This window comes from Pocillopora damicornis, chromosome 4 (genome assembly GCF_964200805.1).
Source record: "Pocillopora damicornis chromosome 4, jaPocDami1.2, whole genome shotgun sequence".
Classification (NCBI taxonomy): domain Eukaryota; kingdom Metazoa; phylum Cnidaria; class Anthozoa; order Scleractinia; family Pocilloporidae; genus Pocillopora; species Pocillopora damicornis.
This window is the reverse complement of record NC_142673.1, coordinates 20882066-20896785: the sequence shown is the minus strand read 5'-3', so window position 1 is coordinate 20896785 and position 14720 is coordinate 20882066. Positions and strand designations below refer to the sequence as shown.

Below are 14720 nucleotides of genomic sequence, written 5' to 3'. Positions count from 1 at the left end.
TAAGTACAGGTACAGATTCCATTCGATAAATGTTTCAAATTATATAGGACGTTGTTTCGAGCAAAGACCAACTAGAAGTTAATCATTATCATTGTTTTTATTTTATTTTCAGGTCTTCGAAGTTCGTCAATTCATTTTTGTAGTAGTACAAAACCTCTTGATATGTTTTCCCAACACCTGCATGCATTAAAAGTTATTAAAACAGAAAATGGAAATCACAAAATGAAACAAAATAAGAAAAAAAAAGGGTTGATATAAACACGCAGTTAGGTGGTCTGGAGCTATAATTATCTGCGAGATTCAAGTTCAGTGAGTTCAGCAACGAGCGTCTGTTGCTGTGTAGTTTTCGTTTGTCCTCCTTACAACACATCAACGATGGAAGAAACTAGTTGTCAAATTCCAAGTGGCTTCCTATACATGGAACTTTTAGCTGCACATCAATTAGTCGTCAGAAAGCAATAGCAACGAAAACAGAACAATTTAAACACGTTTCCCAAGTTTACCGAAAATCTCAGAATTATTTCTACAGTTTCCTTGCTCCGTGCCGAGAGAGTCATGGTTTCACTGCCGCTCAAGAAGCCCAGAGGGGCGTTCAAAAGCCAAAATTGTTCTCCAAACAGCGTATGTGTCGTGCATTTTGAGCTCTCTATGCTTCCCGCGTGCATCAATGACTTGACAGTAAATGTACGCTGTACATGAACCAATTCTTAAGTAGTAAAAGGGTTTGGAAATGTTATAGTCAACGCCTAATATAACCGATTTACCTTCTTTAACTCGACAGGGTCCAGATTCGGTGTTCACAAAAAGGCTCTGTAGTATGCAGAAAGTGAAAAGTCACGGTTTTGTCGGATTGATCAAGGTAGCGTTTCTCGAGTACGCTTTAAGCTTTTGTTAAGAGTAAATGAAACTTATTCGAATTCTCGAAAATAAGCGTCAATTGAATTATAAGTTGAGTCAAATGCTTGGGAAATAGAGAAACCATGGGATGATTGATAGATTAAGGCGCATCTCTTGGGGCACTCCCTTGAATGTCTTTTTAGCCACATGGCTTACGTCCACGGTCTCAATGGGTAGCACTGGTGGTTATCACAATCTATTTTTGTCTATATCCGGGTGTATTTTGTGAACCGTTCTTGTCAGAAAGAGGGAGAGGATATGACATTGCTTTATTTCGCAAAGAACATTTTTCTGCTTCCAAATAGGTATCTATGCAGATTGTATTGATGAACTATTCTTAGAGGACCTAGAAATAAATCAGTTCAGTTCTTATCAAGTTATCGCTTTTCATATCATGCGCCAGATTTAACGAATGAGAGTGAGTTTTATTTAAAGCAGCTACACATTATAATCTGAACATTTCTTAAATCATACATATTAAAACTGGTGTCAAATAAACAGTGTAAAATAAAGGGCTCCTGAAAATGCACGATTTTTGAGTAGGGAGTTCTTCAAGCAATGGCCAAAAACTTTTTAGCGGGAAGTCCTTTTTAATCTGTAATTTTTCATCTATTGACTATTTTTTTTTGTAACATCTCAAACCTTTAACTTTTATATCTATACGCCTATTTATTCAAATTTATTTTAACACCTACCCACAACTTGAATTGCATAATAAGACTGAATTTTGGGTAAACATTCAAAAATGATAGATCTTATTGATTCTAGGCAAAAAATACTGGTTTGATACTGATGATGATCATCAGTGTCAAATGTCGAAAAGGCTTATTCCAAACTTTGTGCTACTGATTGGCTTGTTTAAAATGAATATTTTATGGAAGTAACATATAACTCTCAGTGACATCAAAACGAACAAGACACCGTCACACTGTTGACAGGCAAGTGTAACAATTTATTCGAACGTTTTCCAATGGAGTTTTCTAAGTTGTGGCTGCAATGCTACGGGTTGCATTAGAGAAGCTTGTAGAGATTATGCGTTACTGGTGTTTGGTGTTCTACAAACTTCCCGTTTGTATCTGTTTATAACTCTTGTTGTCCTTTGAAGCGAGAAATTTGGGGTTGAAACGGTTTGAGACATAGTTTAGGTGCTCCACTATTAAATGCAAAGGACTGTATGCATACTAATATGTTTAGAGAGAGTGAGATTTCTTCAGTAATTTAAAGTGGTACAGTTCATAACCTGTCCTGCAACACAGCTAGTCTCAAGAGAACAGATAACTGACCGAACAGCAAGAAACTCACAACAACTAAACATTCCTTTATCTAAAACCGCTGCTGGTCGGAGATCATTTCATTATAGGACAGTAAGCTTTTGGAATTCATTAGACAAAGATTTACACTGTGTAAATGTTCTGCAAACTTAATGAAAATTTCAAGAACAAAGATGTTTTAACGATTTTTTTTAAATAAGACTAGTTATAACACACAGTTTTAGCTTTCGTTTTAGTTTTATAGTTTATAGTTTTAGGAGTCTGCAATGAATTTTAACCCATACCTCATATGCAAATCTCTTCGCTCTCCGAGTAAACGAACTCTTGTCGCCCCAATTAAGCCATTGTTTGAGAGGTCAAATATTTGTTTTGGAACGGTTCAGTTGTAAACGAGGTTATTTAATGAAATCAGGTTGCGAGAATCTTTATTTTATTTACAAAGCAACCGTTATTGACAAGGAGAAGGAAAATTGAAAATAGCAAATTTTATGCCATAAACTACAGATATTGCACGACATTTAGACATTTTTTCGGCTTAGACCGAAACATTGCGTGTTTGCTGCGTGGGAAGTGTGCACCTAGTTACGCTCCAACTAATTCAAACTTAATTGGTGCCCCACTGAGTTATTTCGATGAGATGTCAGCTGTCCATATAGTCAATTCGTTAGCTCTTCTTTCCTGAGTTAGTATTGCTTTCGAAAAGGTGCAAGTAACGAGACCGTATAATGTTTGTTGAGGGAGACTAAGTGTTCCTGACTCCTCTCTAAGATCGTCAAATTTCCTCCGGTATTCCTCTGTAGGTTCCTGAAAGGAAGTGGAAGTTTTTGTTTTAAATAATTTTAATTGAAAATTCCCAGCCGGTGGTGGAGCGAGAGGTGTTTGGTTAGCTGCTTGAAGAGGCTGAACGAATTAGTTATGTATCTGAAAGTGATATCCGTTGAACTAAATGGTCCTAAAGTGAAACTTACTTTAAATTGTTAGTAAAACTCGGTGACCACGTAAAGTATAAATACATATATGGCAGATATAAACTTATGAAAAGGTGATAAGTGCGTAACTGTCTAAATTTTACTAGTGCATATTTTAAACAAACTTGTTGAAAAGCTTTTAGTTGATTAAGTGAGCATTAATCCGGTATTAACGGCTTGCGATTCCATAGATGGTAAGGGTTGATACGGATTGTCTAATATACACTTCTGCTTACCATTAAACACCCAATCTTCTTGAAGTTGCTCCTGAATTGGATAAGGCAAGATGAGATTAGCCTCGAAATGACTTCGCGACCACCAAAGAAAATGGTAACTGTGCATACACCAACACAGCAGCAAGAGAAGCAAAAGAACTACCAAAAACAAGAACATAAGTACTTCAATATCCATCTCTTTCCCAATTTGATCACAAGACATTCGGCCAGAGGCACGAACATTGACTTCGCGAGCTAAGAATCAAATGGTACGTGGCGACAAAGATGCTCACTAAGCATCTTGAGGGAACAATAATGGTTAATATTAGCGTAATTAGTGACGCGTGCCATTGACGAGAATCTGACAGCTGAAACTATGCGGGCTATCAACCTGCTTGAATTAACATTCTTGAAGACAATACAGTCGCTAAGCCGATGTGGGCTATAACCAAATTGACAGTTCTGCAAGAATGGCACATGGCAAGCGGCGCTGTTTAATCAAGCATTCTTGAAGACACAATGCAGTCTGAATAAAGTGAATTGGTGGCGCGTGCCTTTGCGGATGAGAATTTGTCAGCTGAGACTATCGCGTGCCATTGTTTAGAATCTGACAACTAAGACGATAAGCGCCATTAACTTATAAAGCAGTGTCGTTTTATGCCTTTGGCATGCATAATTGAGTGAGCGTCAAAGATGTGCGAAAACGGCTGGAGGTGGCCATTTTTTCATGTTGTAATCGGCTGAGAAGGCAGAAAATGAATCGCAAGTTATGAAAATACCACAAAATGTTTTAATTTGTGACGAAATATCACAAAATGTTTCAATTTGTAATACGCATTCCCATACGTCTCAGAGAGTCATTTACATGTATATTAAATGCCACATAATTAGGTTATAATGTCATAACTGTTTTTTTTAATGTTTACTTTATTCAAACAAAGAAAGGATTATAAAGCAAACTTCAAGCGACAAAAGAATACCGTCATTCCGTACAAAATATTTCCCTCCGGTTTCTTTGATAAACCAGTCCGTACCGCAGACTTATTTTCTGGCAAGTGAGCCATATTTTAAATCGAGTGTAGAAATGCTTTCATGGATTGGCAAAATCGTGGAGAGCTTGGGGCAAACTAGTTTTTCATGCTCATACCTACCTTCTTGGTACAATTACTTACCGCTTTCGTCGATCTCATCGACCCAATATGGCAGCGTAATCACTAGATCGAATATTTGGCACTTTCTCGCCAAAACAACTTTCCTGTTAAAAAGTATATTTATAAACTAACTCCTTTGTAGATGATTTGATTATCATCAATAATCATGCGTTAGAGAAGAAGGTATGACTTGGTTCAAAAAGACCACTGACAAACTTTGCCTACCATTTGTTTCTGTAGATAATTGAATTTTTAAATCCGGCCTTGCAAGCTAAATCAGATATTAGATGGTCAAGAGATAATAATGCGACCATTATTTTCTCTAGGATAGTCTATTACTACGAAGATAGCTTGAAACAAATCGATCAATGTGTTTAACATAGCTCAATCAGAGTTTACATGATTAGCACGAAAAAATCGTCATGTTGTTAGACGTAAGTTATTTTTCAGCGCAGCTACTACAATTTCTGGCATGCGATGCCAGTTGCACTATAAAAATTCGAAAAAAATGTAATTCAATGTTCTTCGCTTTTGTCCGTGACATTGCATAAGTAGTAAACATATATTGCATTTATTCGCCCTCTAGCAGTAAAATTCGTGTATCTGCATTACCTGTTAGCAGTGTAATGTGTTGAGCTTTGGGAAGAAAGGAAAAAAATCCAAAAGAGAAAAAAGGTGGACATATCAAATCATAACGTTAAATGATTTGAGTGAATAATGATAACTTTATTTACATGCCAACGTGAGTGAGCATTGCTGCTAATTGGGGACACCTAAAACAAGTTACAATTGTAAAGACTTCGTACAAATGAAATTTTTAAACATTGTAATTATTTACAGGATAAAAGCCTATCTAACAAAATAAAAATACAAAAGAGAATAAAGTTATGAGTAAAGTAACTGAGAATGAAGAAAGTAGTCACGTTAAACATGTATGACGTTTGCAACCACTGCTCGTATCAATTAAAAAGTTCAAATCCTTTTTCCTGTTGTAATTTTAAAAATTCTTAAAACGGAATGATTTAACTTGATTAGGAAGTCTGGTCCATAGTTTTGGACTCAAATATGACACTGAGTGTTTTCAAGTCTCTGTCTAGAATCTTGGGAGTTTTCTCGCAGTTTTCTCGTTTGTTATATTTTAATTAAAGTTAAATTCGGTGGCACTGAAAATGAAAGATTTTCCACAAATTTTATCGCGACTACGGGAGCCGGAAGTGAGCTGTGCTTGTGGTAACCTTATTTCACTTTTCCAATCTTACCTTATTGGTTACAAGGAAGGAATGTTGAAGACAGAAAGTCTGGGGGAAATTCTAACCTGTCCCCTTCAGTTGTTGTAAGAAGCCTGGTGTGCTTTGTAGCGCCTAATAATTGAAGGACTTCATAGCCTATTGCAAGTTTTGGTTTTGGGAAATGATAGAAAAAAGACAAGCTGTAAGTCCATGAACTCACTTCTGTTCCACGATAAAAGTAGCCGTCTGCTGATATTAAATCATCGTCGCGCTCATTATGAGTTGAATTATTTAACTCATATTCCCGGTTTGTTTCTTGAAATTGTAAGTTTATGCTGACGCAGTTGTTATTCAGGTAACACTGCCACTCACATGAGTCCTGGCCTATGTCCGACATTGCTCTCATCATATGATTAATCAAGCGTTTCCCAATGAAGGAAAAGTAACTTGGAAATTCCTAGACACGAAATTTTTCTGGAAACACATAGTGTTTGGTTACATCTCAGTATAGATCCAGTCAGTAAGTTAGCTCTAGGTGGGACTTTACTTTTTCAGTTCCATTTAATTTCATCCTAAGAGAATAAACTATACTTTGATATTCGGGTGATAATCAAGTGAAGTGGTGATGGTGAGTTGCAATTAAAGAGAGGCATGGTTTGGAGTCCCGTCGGAGCTTGAGTTTTGATAGGGTTCTTTTCTTTAATTTCTCTTATTGAAGCTCCCCTGCATGGAATATTTCTTCACTTGAATAACATCCGCATGCCAAAATATATTTTTTTTATACACATCGCGTTCCCCTTACGGGCCTAAAGAACCCACCGAAGTTTGCCTCGCGCCCGACATGTGGTTTCTTAGCCCTGTTGATAGTGGCGACTAACTAGGTACTTTTCTTAAACAGCAGCTCACTTGCGAGCATCATTTCTTCACACGAGAAACTGTTATGCGATCTGAGATCTAACCGTGCACGCAGAAAGAAAAAAGAGGAACACGAGATAATTTATAGCCTGTTATACAGATGCCTCCTTAAGGAATATTTGTTGCGCTATATGACTGCAATTTAGAGAAAAAGTTTTTTTCACTCACTAATAAGACTTAAACTCATTTTCTCGGTTTTTGTTTATGCTTGCGGATGAAACCATGATAATTTATGAGGTGAAGAATAGTTCTAACACATTTTATTTGAATTTAAAGCTGGAAAGCAAAAAAGAATCTCATAGACGAAATAGAAAGAGTCTTTCCATGTCAGCTGAAAACTTGCCAAAATTACGTGCATACCCTCGAAACATTTAGTGAATCTAACATATTTTATTTATAAATAAAGAAACACGATCAAGTGATCCGTTGGAAGTAGTAATAAATATCATTTTGAAATAATTAAGTTGCTAAAAAGAAAGTTTGCTTAATCACTTATTACATTGGAAGCTGTTTTTCTCTCACATTTTCTTGCTTCTTTCTGCGGAAGTCGGCACAAAATGAGTTTATTTCCCTAACCCCTTGATTTATAATTTTAGAAAAATTACTCAGTTTCTGACGTGGCAATCATGGTCGCTCTTAGTCAGAGTTGTATCTGAAACTTAGTAGTTTTATCATCACAGTCTAATATCGGGATTGGAAAAGGTAAGAAGACTTCGTTAAAGGTTCTTTGTTTTTCAGAAAAGAGTTAACACAATGGTAAAGAAAGAAAGAATTGGAAACTGAAGGAATCTTCCAGTTTGGCCTGTGAATTCACTTTTTCCTGAGCTGTTTTTAGACAGCCTCCGAATTCGAAAAAGACACACTTACAAAACTGAACTCCAAAAGATCAAGCTTAAGAAAATCTAAGGAAATCGTGAAGTTGAATTCAATAAGGAGCTGGAGAAAATATTTTCTAAGTCAACTCGAGCTGATATTAACTGGTCTGTTGCCCTGCGAAGAATCATAACTGAGGGGGTTTGTTTGTACAGGTATATAGTAAATGATTCTGGTGGACTTATTAATAAAAATGGATAATTTAAGTAAAATTTGAATAATTTATGCTAGTAAAGAGTTGGAAGTGATTGTGCTATCTTGGAATTTGCCGTTCGCAGCAGTTTAATCCCTTATTACTTGCTTACACAATGATGAGGTTGTCTACTGTCAACTCGCCTACATCCATGGTGCGGCTCATGTACCTCTTCTTTGTTCCTGCCACATTTTGACGTCATCTGTAATCCATTTCTAACAGATTGACGATAACTGTCTTTATGCAAAAGAGCGGAGAAGGTACAAAATGAAGTAGCCTTTCTTAAATAAATTCCTTACTGTTTACAAATGTTTACCATATTAACATAGTAAATAGGAAATGAAACAGACTGAGAACAGCAAAAGAATACCGTTACTTCGCGAACAAAATTTTTCTCCTTCCATTTAGTTATCTATGCAGATTTTAATGATAAACTAACGCTAAGTTATAACCCAGTTCTTATCGATAACTATGCATTACAGAACAAGGTATGTGTTAGGTAAAAAAGCCTATTCGCAATTAAAATTAAACCTTCTGTAAGGTTCTGTAAATAAATGAAAAACATGTTCACGGTGATTTGTTGCAAGGTATGGCACATCAGACCACAAAACGATCCGAAAAGCCTTGTGAAAACATGATTCAATTAAAATGTTATTTTCTGTGGAAAAAGCTTGGAAGCTTCTGGATGTTGCACAACGAACTTTTTACAGCGCAGAAACTACAATCTTTAGCACTAAAAGCTAGTTGCAAAGCGATATGAGAAAAATAATATCAAAAATACTACAACAACCGCCATCAGTAAATATTGCGTTGAGTCACTCGCTTGTTTACGTGCAAGTCATTTCCATCACCTATTTACTAGTTGATGTAGTGGCTTTACTTGATAATTTTCTCTGAATAGCGAAAGGTTTTAAATCTTGTAGAGAGGTGTTCGCCTCTTTACCACAAGGTGAAACGAGATAAACTTAGTTTTAGGGGGGGCTTGCCTTTATTTCACGGCTGGGCTTCCTTAGATAAGTAGAAAACCTCCAGTTCGTCTGGTCTGAAATTTTTGACACCTGCCAGGATGGTTTGAGGGTTTTGAATAATGACATTACTTGGAAGGAAGTAGTCATTACCAAAATTTGTGACTGAACCAGTGTCATCGGTGGGTTTGCCGGGATATCTATCTATTCGGATGTCTTTATTCCCAAACGTTGGTCCAAGGTAAATATGATTAGAAGTGGCCTTTTCTGAGTTTCGTACCATGCTTTTAAAAGCTCTAGTTTGTTCGCTGTTATTTAAAGAGAAAATGAAAGCGTTGGGTGTCTTGCCATACTTTTCCTCTCTGTCACCTGAAACTGCAAAAATGGGTCCATGTGAATTCAGTGCGTTCACTTTTTAACGAATCACGCCGAGTTGTACAAGAAAAAAGAAAGAAGCAAACAAAATGAGGCAAGCAAAGAAACTAAGACATAAGATTCAAGACTTTAAGCATGGGCTTATCTCTCGCTAAAGTACCTACCGTCTGGGATGTGTTACACACTGTTTTCGTCGCGCCTTATTACCACAGGCAGTTCACGAATTTGAAACGTATAAATATATGCGTCATTGTCAAACGCGTGAATTAAACCGGTCACCGGAACACATCAAAAAGAGGACTCTCAACCTTTGGTTAGGTATGACCTTGTTAAAGTGTGAAATAATCTCAGGTAATTTAGTGTTAACAACTGAGTTGAAAACGTAAATTAGCCACCGTAAAGGGTAAAAAAGCTGACGTTTCGAGCGTGAGCGTTAGCTTTAGCCCTTTCGTCAGATCGCTCTGACGAAGGGCTAACACTCGAAACGTCAACTTTTTTACCCTTTACGGTGGCTAATTCACGTTTTCAACTTAGTTGTTAACACTAAATTACCTGCTATACTCTCCCACCGACGCAGCACCACAGTTACCCCTTCATTTATTTGTGAAATAATCTCAGTTTCGTTATCCTCAACGACCCAAGCAAGTGGTGTGCACGGAGAGTTCAGTGACTTTAATTGGAGGATTGGATACTGCACTATGTTAAAAAGCAATAAAGCCGACGTTCTCATCTTTTGCAATTACACCGCAGATGTTTGTTCTTGTAACTTTAAAGAAGTTCCCAGAATTCACTAGGGATGTGGGCAGATTACAAGTAGTTTTTCACGGGATGAAAGCGTGAAATCTCGAGGCGGTAAGATGGGCCCACTTCGCGTTCTCATGTAATCATTATGGACCCAGAAGAGTTTAATTCCATCATTGAGTCTGGAATTTTTAGCGAAAAGGTTGTCTGTTGTTATAAAATAACTGAGATATTACTACGAGGGTCTTGATTGGTCAAAAACCTATCCTTAATTGCACTATTACACTCATAGAAAATTAAAATTTATTCTGTAAAAACAATACACTGCTCTTTCTCTCGGTTTACCGGATTAATAACCCACGTGGGATGTTGGGAGAACACAGCCCGTGGTTTAAAAACTTTTCTTTTGCTCTCCCAACACCCCGCGTGGGTTAGTACGCCGGCCGGTGAACCGATAGAATGTGCGGTCTATTGGTTCAATGGCTTACACCAAGGAATGTCGATATATCCACCAAATACGTAGCCATTCACTTTAATGATAGTGATAGTGTCAAGTTTTCCATCGCAGTTCGTGTGAAATGTAGAGTCTGCGATATCTCCAAGGGAAGCGCGAAAGCAAAACGACCATTGAGAAACGTTCCCAACAGCTGGAACCAGGAATCCACACAGATGACTGCGGTAATATTCATTGTCTGATAATATCGTTGACTCGATGACGAACTCTGAAAAAAAAAATCGTTAGTGGATTTAAAAGCCGATTATTAAGTAAAAGGGTCCTTTAGCTTGTTTCGTAGCGGGCGTTCTCTTTTTGTACAGTTGCATCGCTGCTGACTGATCATAAGTGCTTAAAACTTGTATATATGTATATATCGTATTGTGCCCAACTGATTGAGTCTTGACTTTTGTTTTCATTTTACTTTTGTTGGATCGAGAAGGTGAAGCGAGTTTTTTGACCAATTATAGCGGCGTAAAGCGAACTAAAATCGGTGCAATACTGGATTCCGACAATTGATCAACAATGACGCTGTCTGTGTTGCATTTAGTACAACATTTTGTCTTTTACTAATTTATCCAACAGGCCAATATCATATGGTTGTAGACCATCTTCTTAAAGGAACAGTCTTTACCAGCCTTCTCGCAGGTGTATCCGTCTCCACAATATCCCTTTCGGCATGTGCAGTCGTAAGATCCAGCGGTATTGTGGCAATTAGCATGTTCACTGCAGTCGTTTACTTGAGAGCACTCATCGATATCTGTGAGAGACAATTGCAAGTTGATTAACATGTTCAGTTCATGTTCACCCAATGGTCAACCAGTTTATATGATTTTGTATGGACGCCAATTGACCATTATCAAAAATTGGTCATAATTGTTAAGTCTAGATTCTCTTTTTTCCACACCTTTCATCACTCTATTCTAATGGGGAGATTCAGGTTTTTTTTCTTTCTTTTTCATTTATTGAAGGATAAAGAGCTTCAAGGTTCAGATTATTGTTTAAGAAAATTGTCACACAAACCAAGCCTGTGTAGAACCTTCTGAAAATTGCGGAATCATGCATTATGCTTTCTCAAATCTCCCATGATACACCTTAATTTTCGTTTTAAGATTTTTGTAAGCATTTTTTTATGGTTGGACGATTTCGGGTCCCAGAGATATTGAAAACAATGCGGAACACAAAATTTAATGGCTGGGGGGGGGGGGGCACGTCTGTTTGCGGTTTGTGGTTTACTAATTGAAGCCACCGTGTGGCAACAACTCTTAGGGTAGCTGCAGGAGACACTAAGCTCTTTCTAATTGCTCAACCAAAAAAAAAGTGAAACACAACTTTTGCATAATAGCTATTGCTTTTTCCTTTTTTTTAACTATTACAACACTCTCTGTCGGTTTACCAGCATAACACACTTTGGACGACAGAATAATACTCAAAATACTAATATAACAACTTTAGATTTTGTAGTGTTTGCCAACTATACTGCGTGGTTTATTGCAATGGTAAAGCAATAGTGAGTGCATTAGTGCATTAGTAACCAGCTCTTTTCCATTTACCTTCTCCACAGTCATGGCCTGTATATCCAGAAATACATAAGCAGCGATACCTTTTGCTTGTGAAACCAGATTGGCAAATTGCGTTGTTCTTACAGGGTGAACCACCGCAAGCATTCTGGGAAATATGAGGTAAAGCACGGGATTTGTCATGTATCAGATTTATTAGTTATTTAAAAATTCTATCAGCAGACAGCTTCCTTGACTTCATTATAAATCTGTTAAGCTGAAGTAAGGATAGGCGTTAGGCTGAAAAAAAGACCTGATCTGATAAATGCCGGAAACAAACTCCGAACAGAAAAAGTTGTAGAGAGTGTAAGTTTTTCTTGCTTGCTACACACTAATTTGTTCATAAAATCAAACAAAATCAAATAAGATCAAATCAAATCAACAAATCAGTGCAAGACAACCCTTCATGGTGGCAAGTTTTGAAAGGAAGTCGCTCATCCAAGTATAAATTGGGTGGTCGCAGAAATTGAACAAACATTGACGAACTGAATTAAACAATTTTTCGTGAATTCATATGAAAACGTCGATTGAAAGACTCGAGGAAAGCTGCATTTGAGGCCGCTCTGATTGCACTCTCCCTTGTAACGCATTTGATAGGAAAGTAGCCTAGGAGAGGGGAGGGGGGGGGGGGGTTTGGGCACGCGCGTGGCTTCCTCCCCTTTATTGTGAAACTTCTGGAAGCATACTATTACAATCCAACGAGACGCTTGTGCGGAACCGAAACCTTAAAACTTGTTTGGTGTTACATCAACTCGAAATGGATAAGTAAAGTAAAAACTATATAATAACATTAACTCACTTCTGTTCCACGATAAAAGTAGCCCTCTGCTCCGATAAAGTCCTCGTGGTGTTCATTATGAGTTGAATTATTCAACTCGCAGTTTCGTTCTGTTCCTTCAAACTGTAAGTTTATGCTGACGCAGTTGTTGTCCAGGTAACACTGCCACTCACATGAGTCCTGGTCCATTCCCGGTATAGTTTGGATTAGGTGATTAATCAAGCGTTTTCCAACGATGGAAAGGTAGCTTGGGAATTCTATTATGCGGCAGTTGCCTGTAAAACAGTTAGTTGAAGTCTTCAGTTACGTTTATCAGAATAGATCGAACGAAAACTGAGTGGAAATTATTCTCAGCTTAATGAATAAAAGGGGTAAGTTTCTAAATAAACTGTGGTGCTGCGTCGGTGGGAGACAGGATAATTAAGTACTATCAACTGAGTTGATAACATAAATTTGCCACAGTAAAGGGTTTAAAAGCTGACATTTTGAGCGTTAGCCCTTCGTCAGAGCGATTGACGAAGGACTAATGCTGAAAACGTTAGCTTTTAAACTCTTTACGGAAGCCAATTTACGTTTTAACTCAGTTGATAATACGAAATTACCCCGTTATTCTCAGCTTACTTTAACACGTTTTCATTTGCATAGCAAAGTTTGCGTCCACAGATTTTTTAAAGGTACTTAGACCTAGACCACCCGCTATAATTACGTTAGACCACCTGCCATACATGTGCAGATGTCCATCCTCATCAGTACAGTTTATCATTTATCATATGATTTATCATAATATTTGAGTGAGTAAGGTTTTTCACTTATCACTCACAAACTCCTTCACTCACATTTCATTGGTAAAACTCCGCTTTTTTATTGCGCGGACAAGGCCATGATAATTTTTGAAGTGAGCTATAGTTTAATTGCATTTGAATTTAATTAAAGCTAAAAGGCACGCCAAAGCTGGCTTAGATCAATTGAAAAGTTTTTCATTGTCACGCAATTGTCGTCGGAGCTTACTGAATCTTAAACGATTGATTTAAAAAGGAAAAAAAAAGCATTATTTAGAAACGTGTTGTAACGAATACTAGAGACGGGTTTGACATGAAAGACTTGCTTAAAAGGGTTGGGCAGGTCATGTGAAACTTCACACAAAACAGACCTAAATTGCAAACAAGGTTATCGACATTATAATTATTATGAGCCTTATAAATATCATAATTGTGACCTAAGGATGAGAAAATCGTTAGTCGAGTGCTGGCTGAACATCCTGGAAAGGACGAAACCAATTTCTGTAGCATATAAAACAAAGTTAAGCAACCTTAAAGATACATTAAAGAGAAAACTTACCATCAGTACACGCTGAAACCGGATCTAGGAGAGTTATTATAATAAAGACGCACAAAGCATTCATGATCTCTCGATGGTAGTTAGGCAAAATTGGTAGTATTTATTTGAATGTTGGCCATAAGAAAAATCCACTCGTCGTAGAGCTTCTCTTGAAATTTTGGACATACTCAATCGTGCATTTATTTGTTAAACGTTAAACTTGTCTAAGTTTCAGGTTACCTCTGCACGTAAACTCAGATCTAACCAATGGTAAGGTCTTACTAAAAGCAAATGTTCTTCAAAATATGACCACTCGAAATTAATAACGCTGCAGAACAAATCTTTTAAAATTAATACCACGTTTCTGTTAAATAGATGGTTCTAGCATTGCGAGCGCGGTATTAATCGTCTTTGAGCAAATTTGTATCCACTTTACCACAAAAGTTATCGACACGTACCTAAAACCGCATTAATTTCACTAGTGAGATCTAAATTTCGAGTTGGAAAAGCAAAGAAAAATTTCGGGAGTTGTTTTGTCTCTGTTAGCCTCGGTAAGAGTTGCAACGAAAGCGGGGAAAGAGATTGCAAGAAAAACCAAAAGAATCTTCCAATTCAGTGTGTGACTTATGGTTGATCATTGGCAGACTCCGAATGAGAAAAACTCTTACTAATCTGGCGATAGAGGGAAATTGAAAAGTAGTCTGAATTTAAAAAGAGCTATTTCAAACAGCAACACTAGTTCCAAACGTTAACCGTGGTTTTGCAACGTGGTTTTCAAAC

The 14720-nt window shown here is 37.3% G+C and overlaps 1 protein-coding gene and 1 long non-coding RNA gene across 2 annotated transcripts; both read right to left on the bottom strand.

Moving 5' to 3' along the window:
* Window positions 1–2585: 2585 nt before the first annotated feature.
* LOC149047229 (uncharacterized) lies at window positions 2586–3629 on the bottom strand. Its single transcript, XR_016186112.1, has 2 exons — window positions 3373–3629; window positions 2586–2972 (listed from the first exon to the last, which is right to left on the bottom strand). It is a non-coding gene; the product is annotated as an uncharacterized LOC149047229 (long non-coding RNA).
* Window positions 3630–7783: 4154 nt separating this feature from the next.
* On the bottom strand, window positions 7784–14172 carry LOC113686875 (uncharacterized). The gene is made up of 6 exons (XM_089204916.1): window positions 13962–14172; window positions 12645–12898; window positions 11840–11954; window positions 10921–11046; window positions 10282–10515; window positions 7784–9052 (listed from the first exon to the last, which is right to left on the bottom strand). Exons 1-6 carry the CDS (start codon window positions 14023–14025, stop codon window positions 8706–8708), a joined length of 1140 nt encoding a protein of 379 aa, XP_089061042.1. The 5' UTR covers window positions 14026–14172; the 3' UTR covers window positions 7784–8705.
* Between the last annotated feature and the right edge of the window lie 548 nt (window positions 14173–14720).

What these genes read in the sequence shown, in the direction of transcription:
- LOC113686875 (XM_089204916.1), bottom strand. Translation starts at nt 14,025, where the DNA reads ATGAATGCTTTGTGCGTCTTTATTATAATAACTCTCCTAGATCCGGTT. An exon ending in ACTTTTATCGTGGAACAGAA is followed by an intron (nt 11,955 to 12,644) that starts GTGAGTTAATGT and finishes CATATTTCCCAG; the next exon opens with AATGCTTGCGGTGGTTCACC. An exon ending in ATATATCGACATTCCTTGGT is followed by an intron (nt 9,053 to 10,281) that starts GTAAGCCATTGA and finishes CCATTTTTGCAG; the next exon opens with TTTCAGGTGACAGAGAGGAA.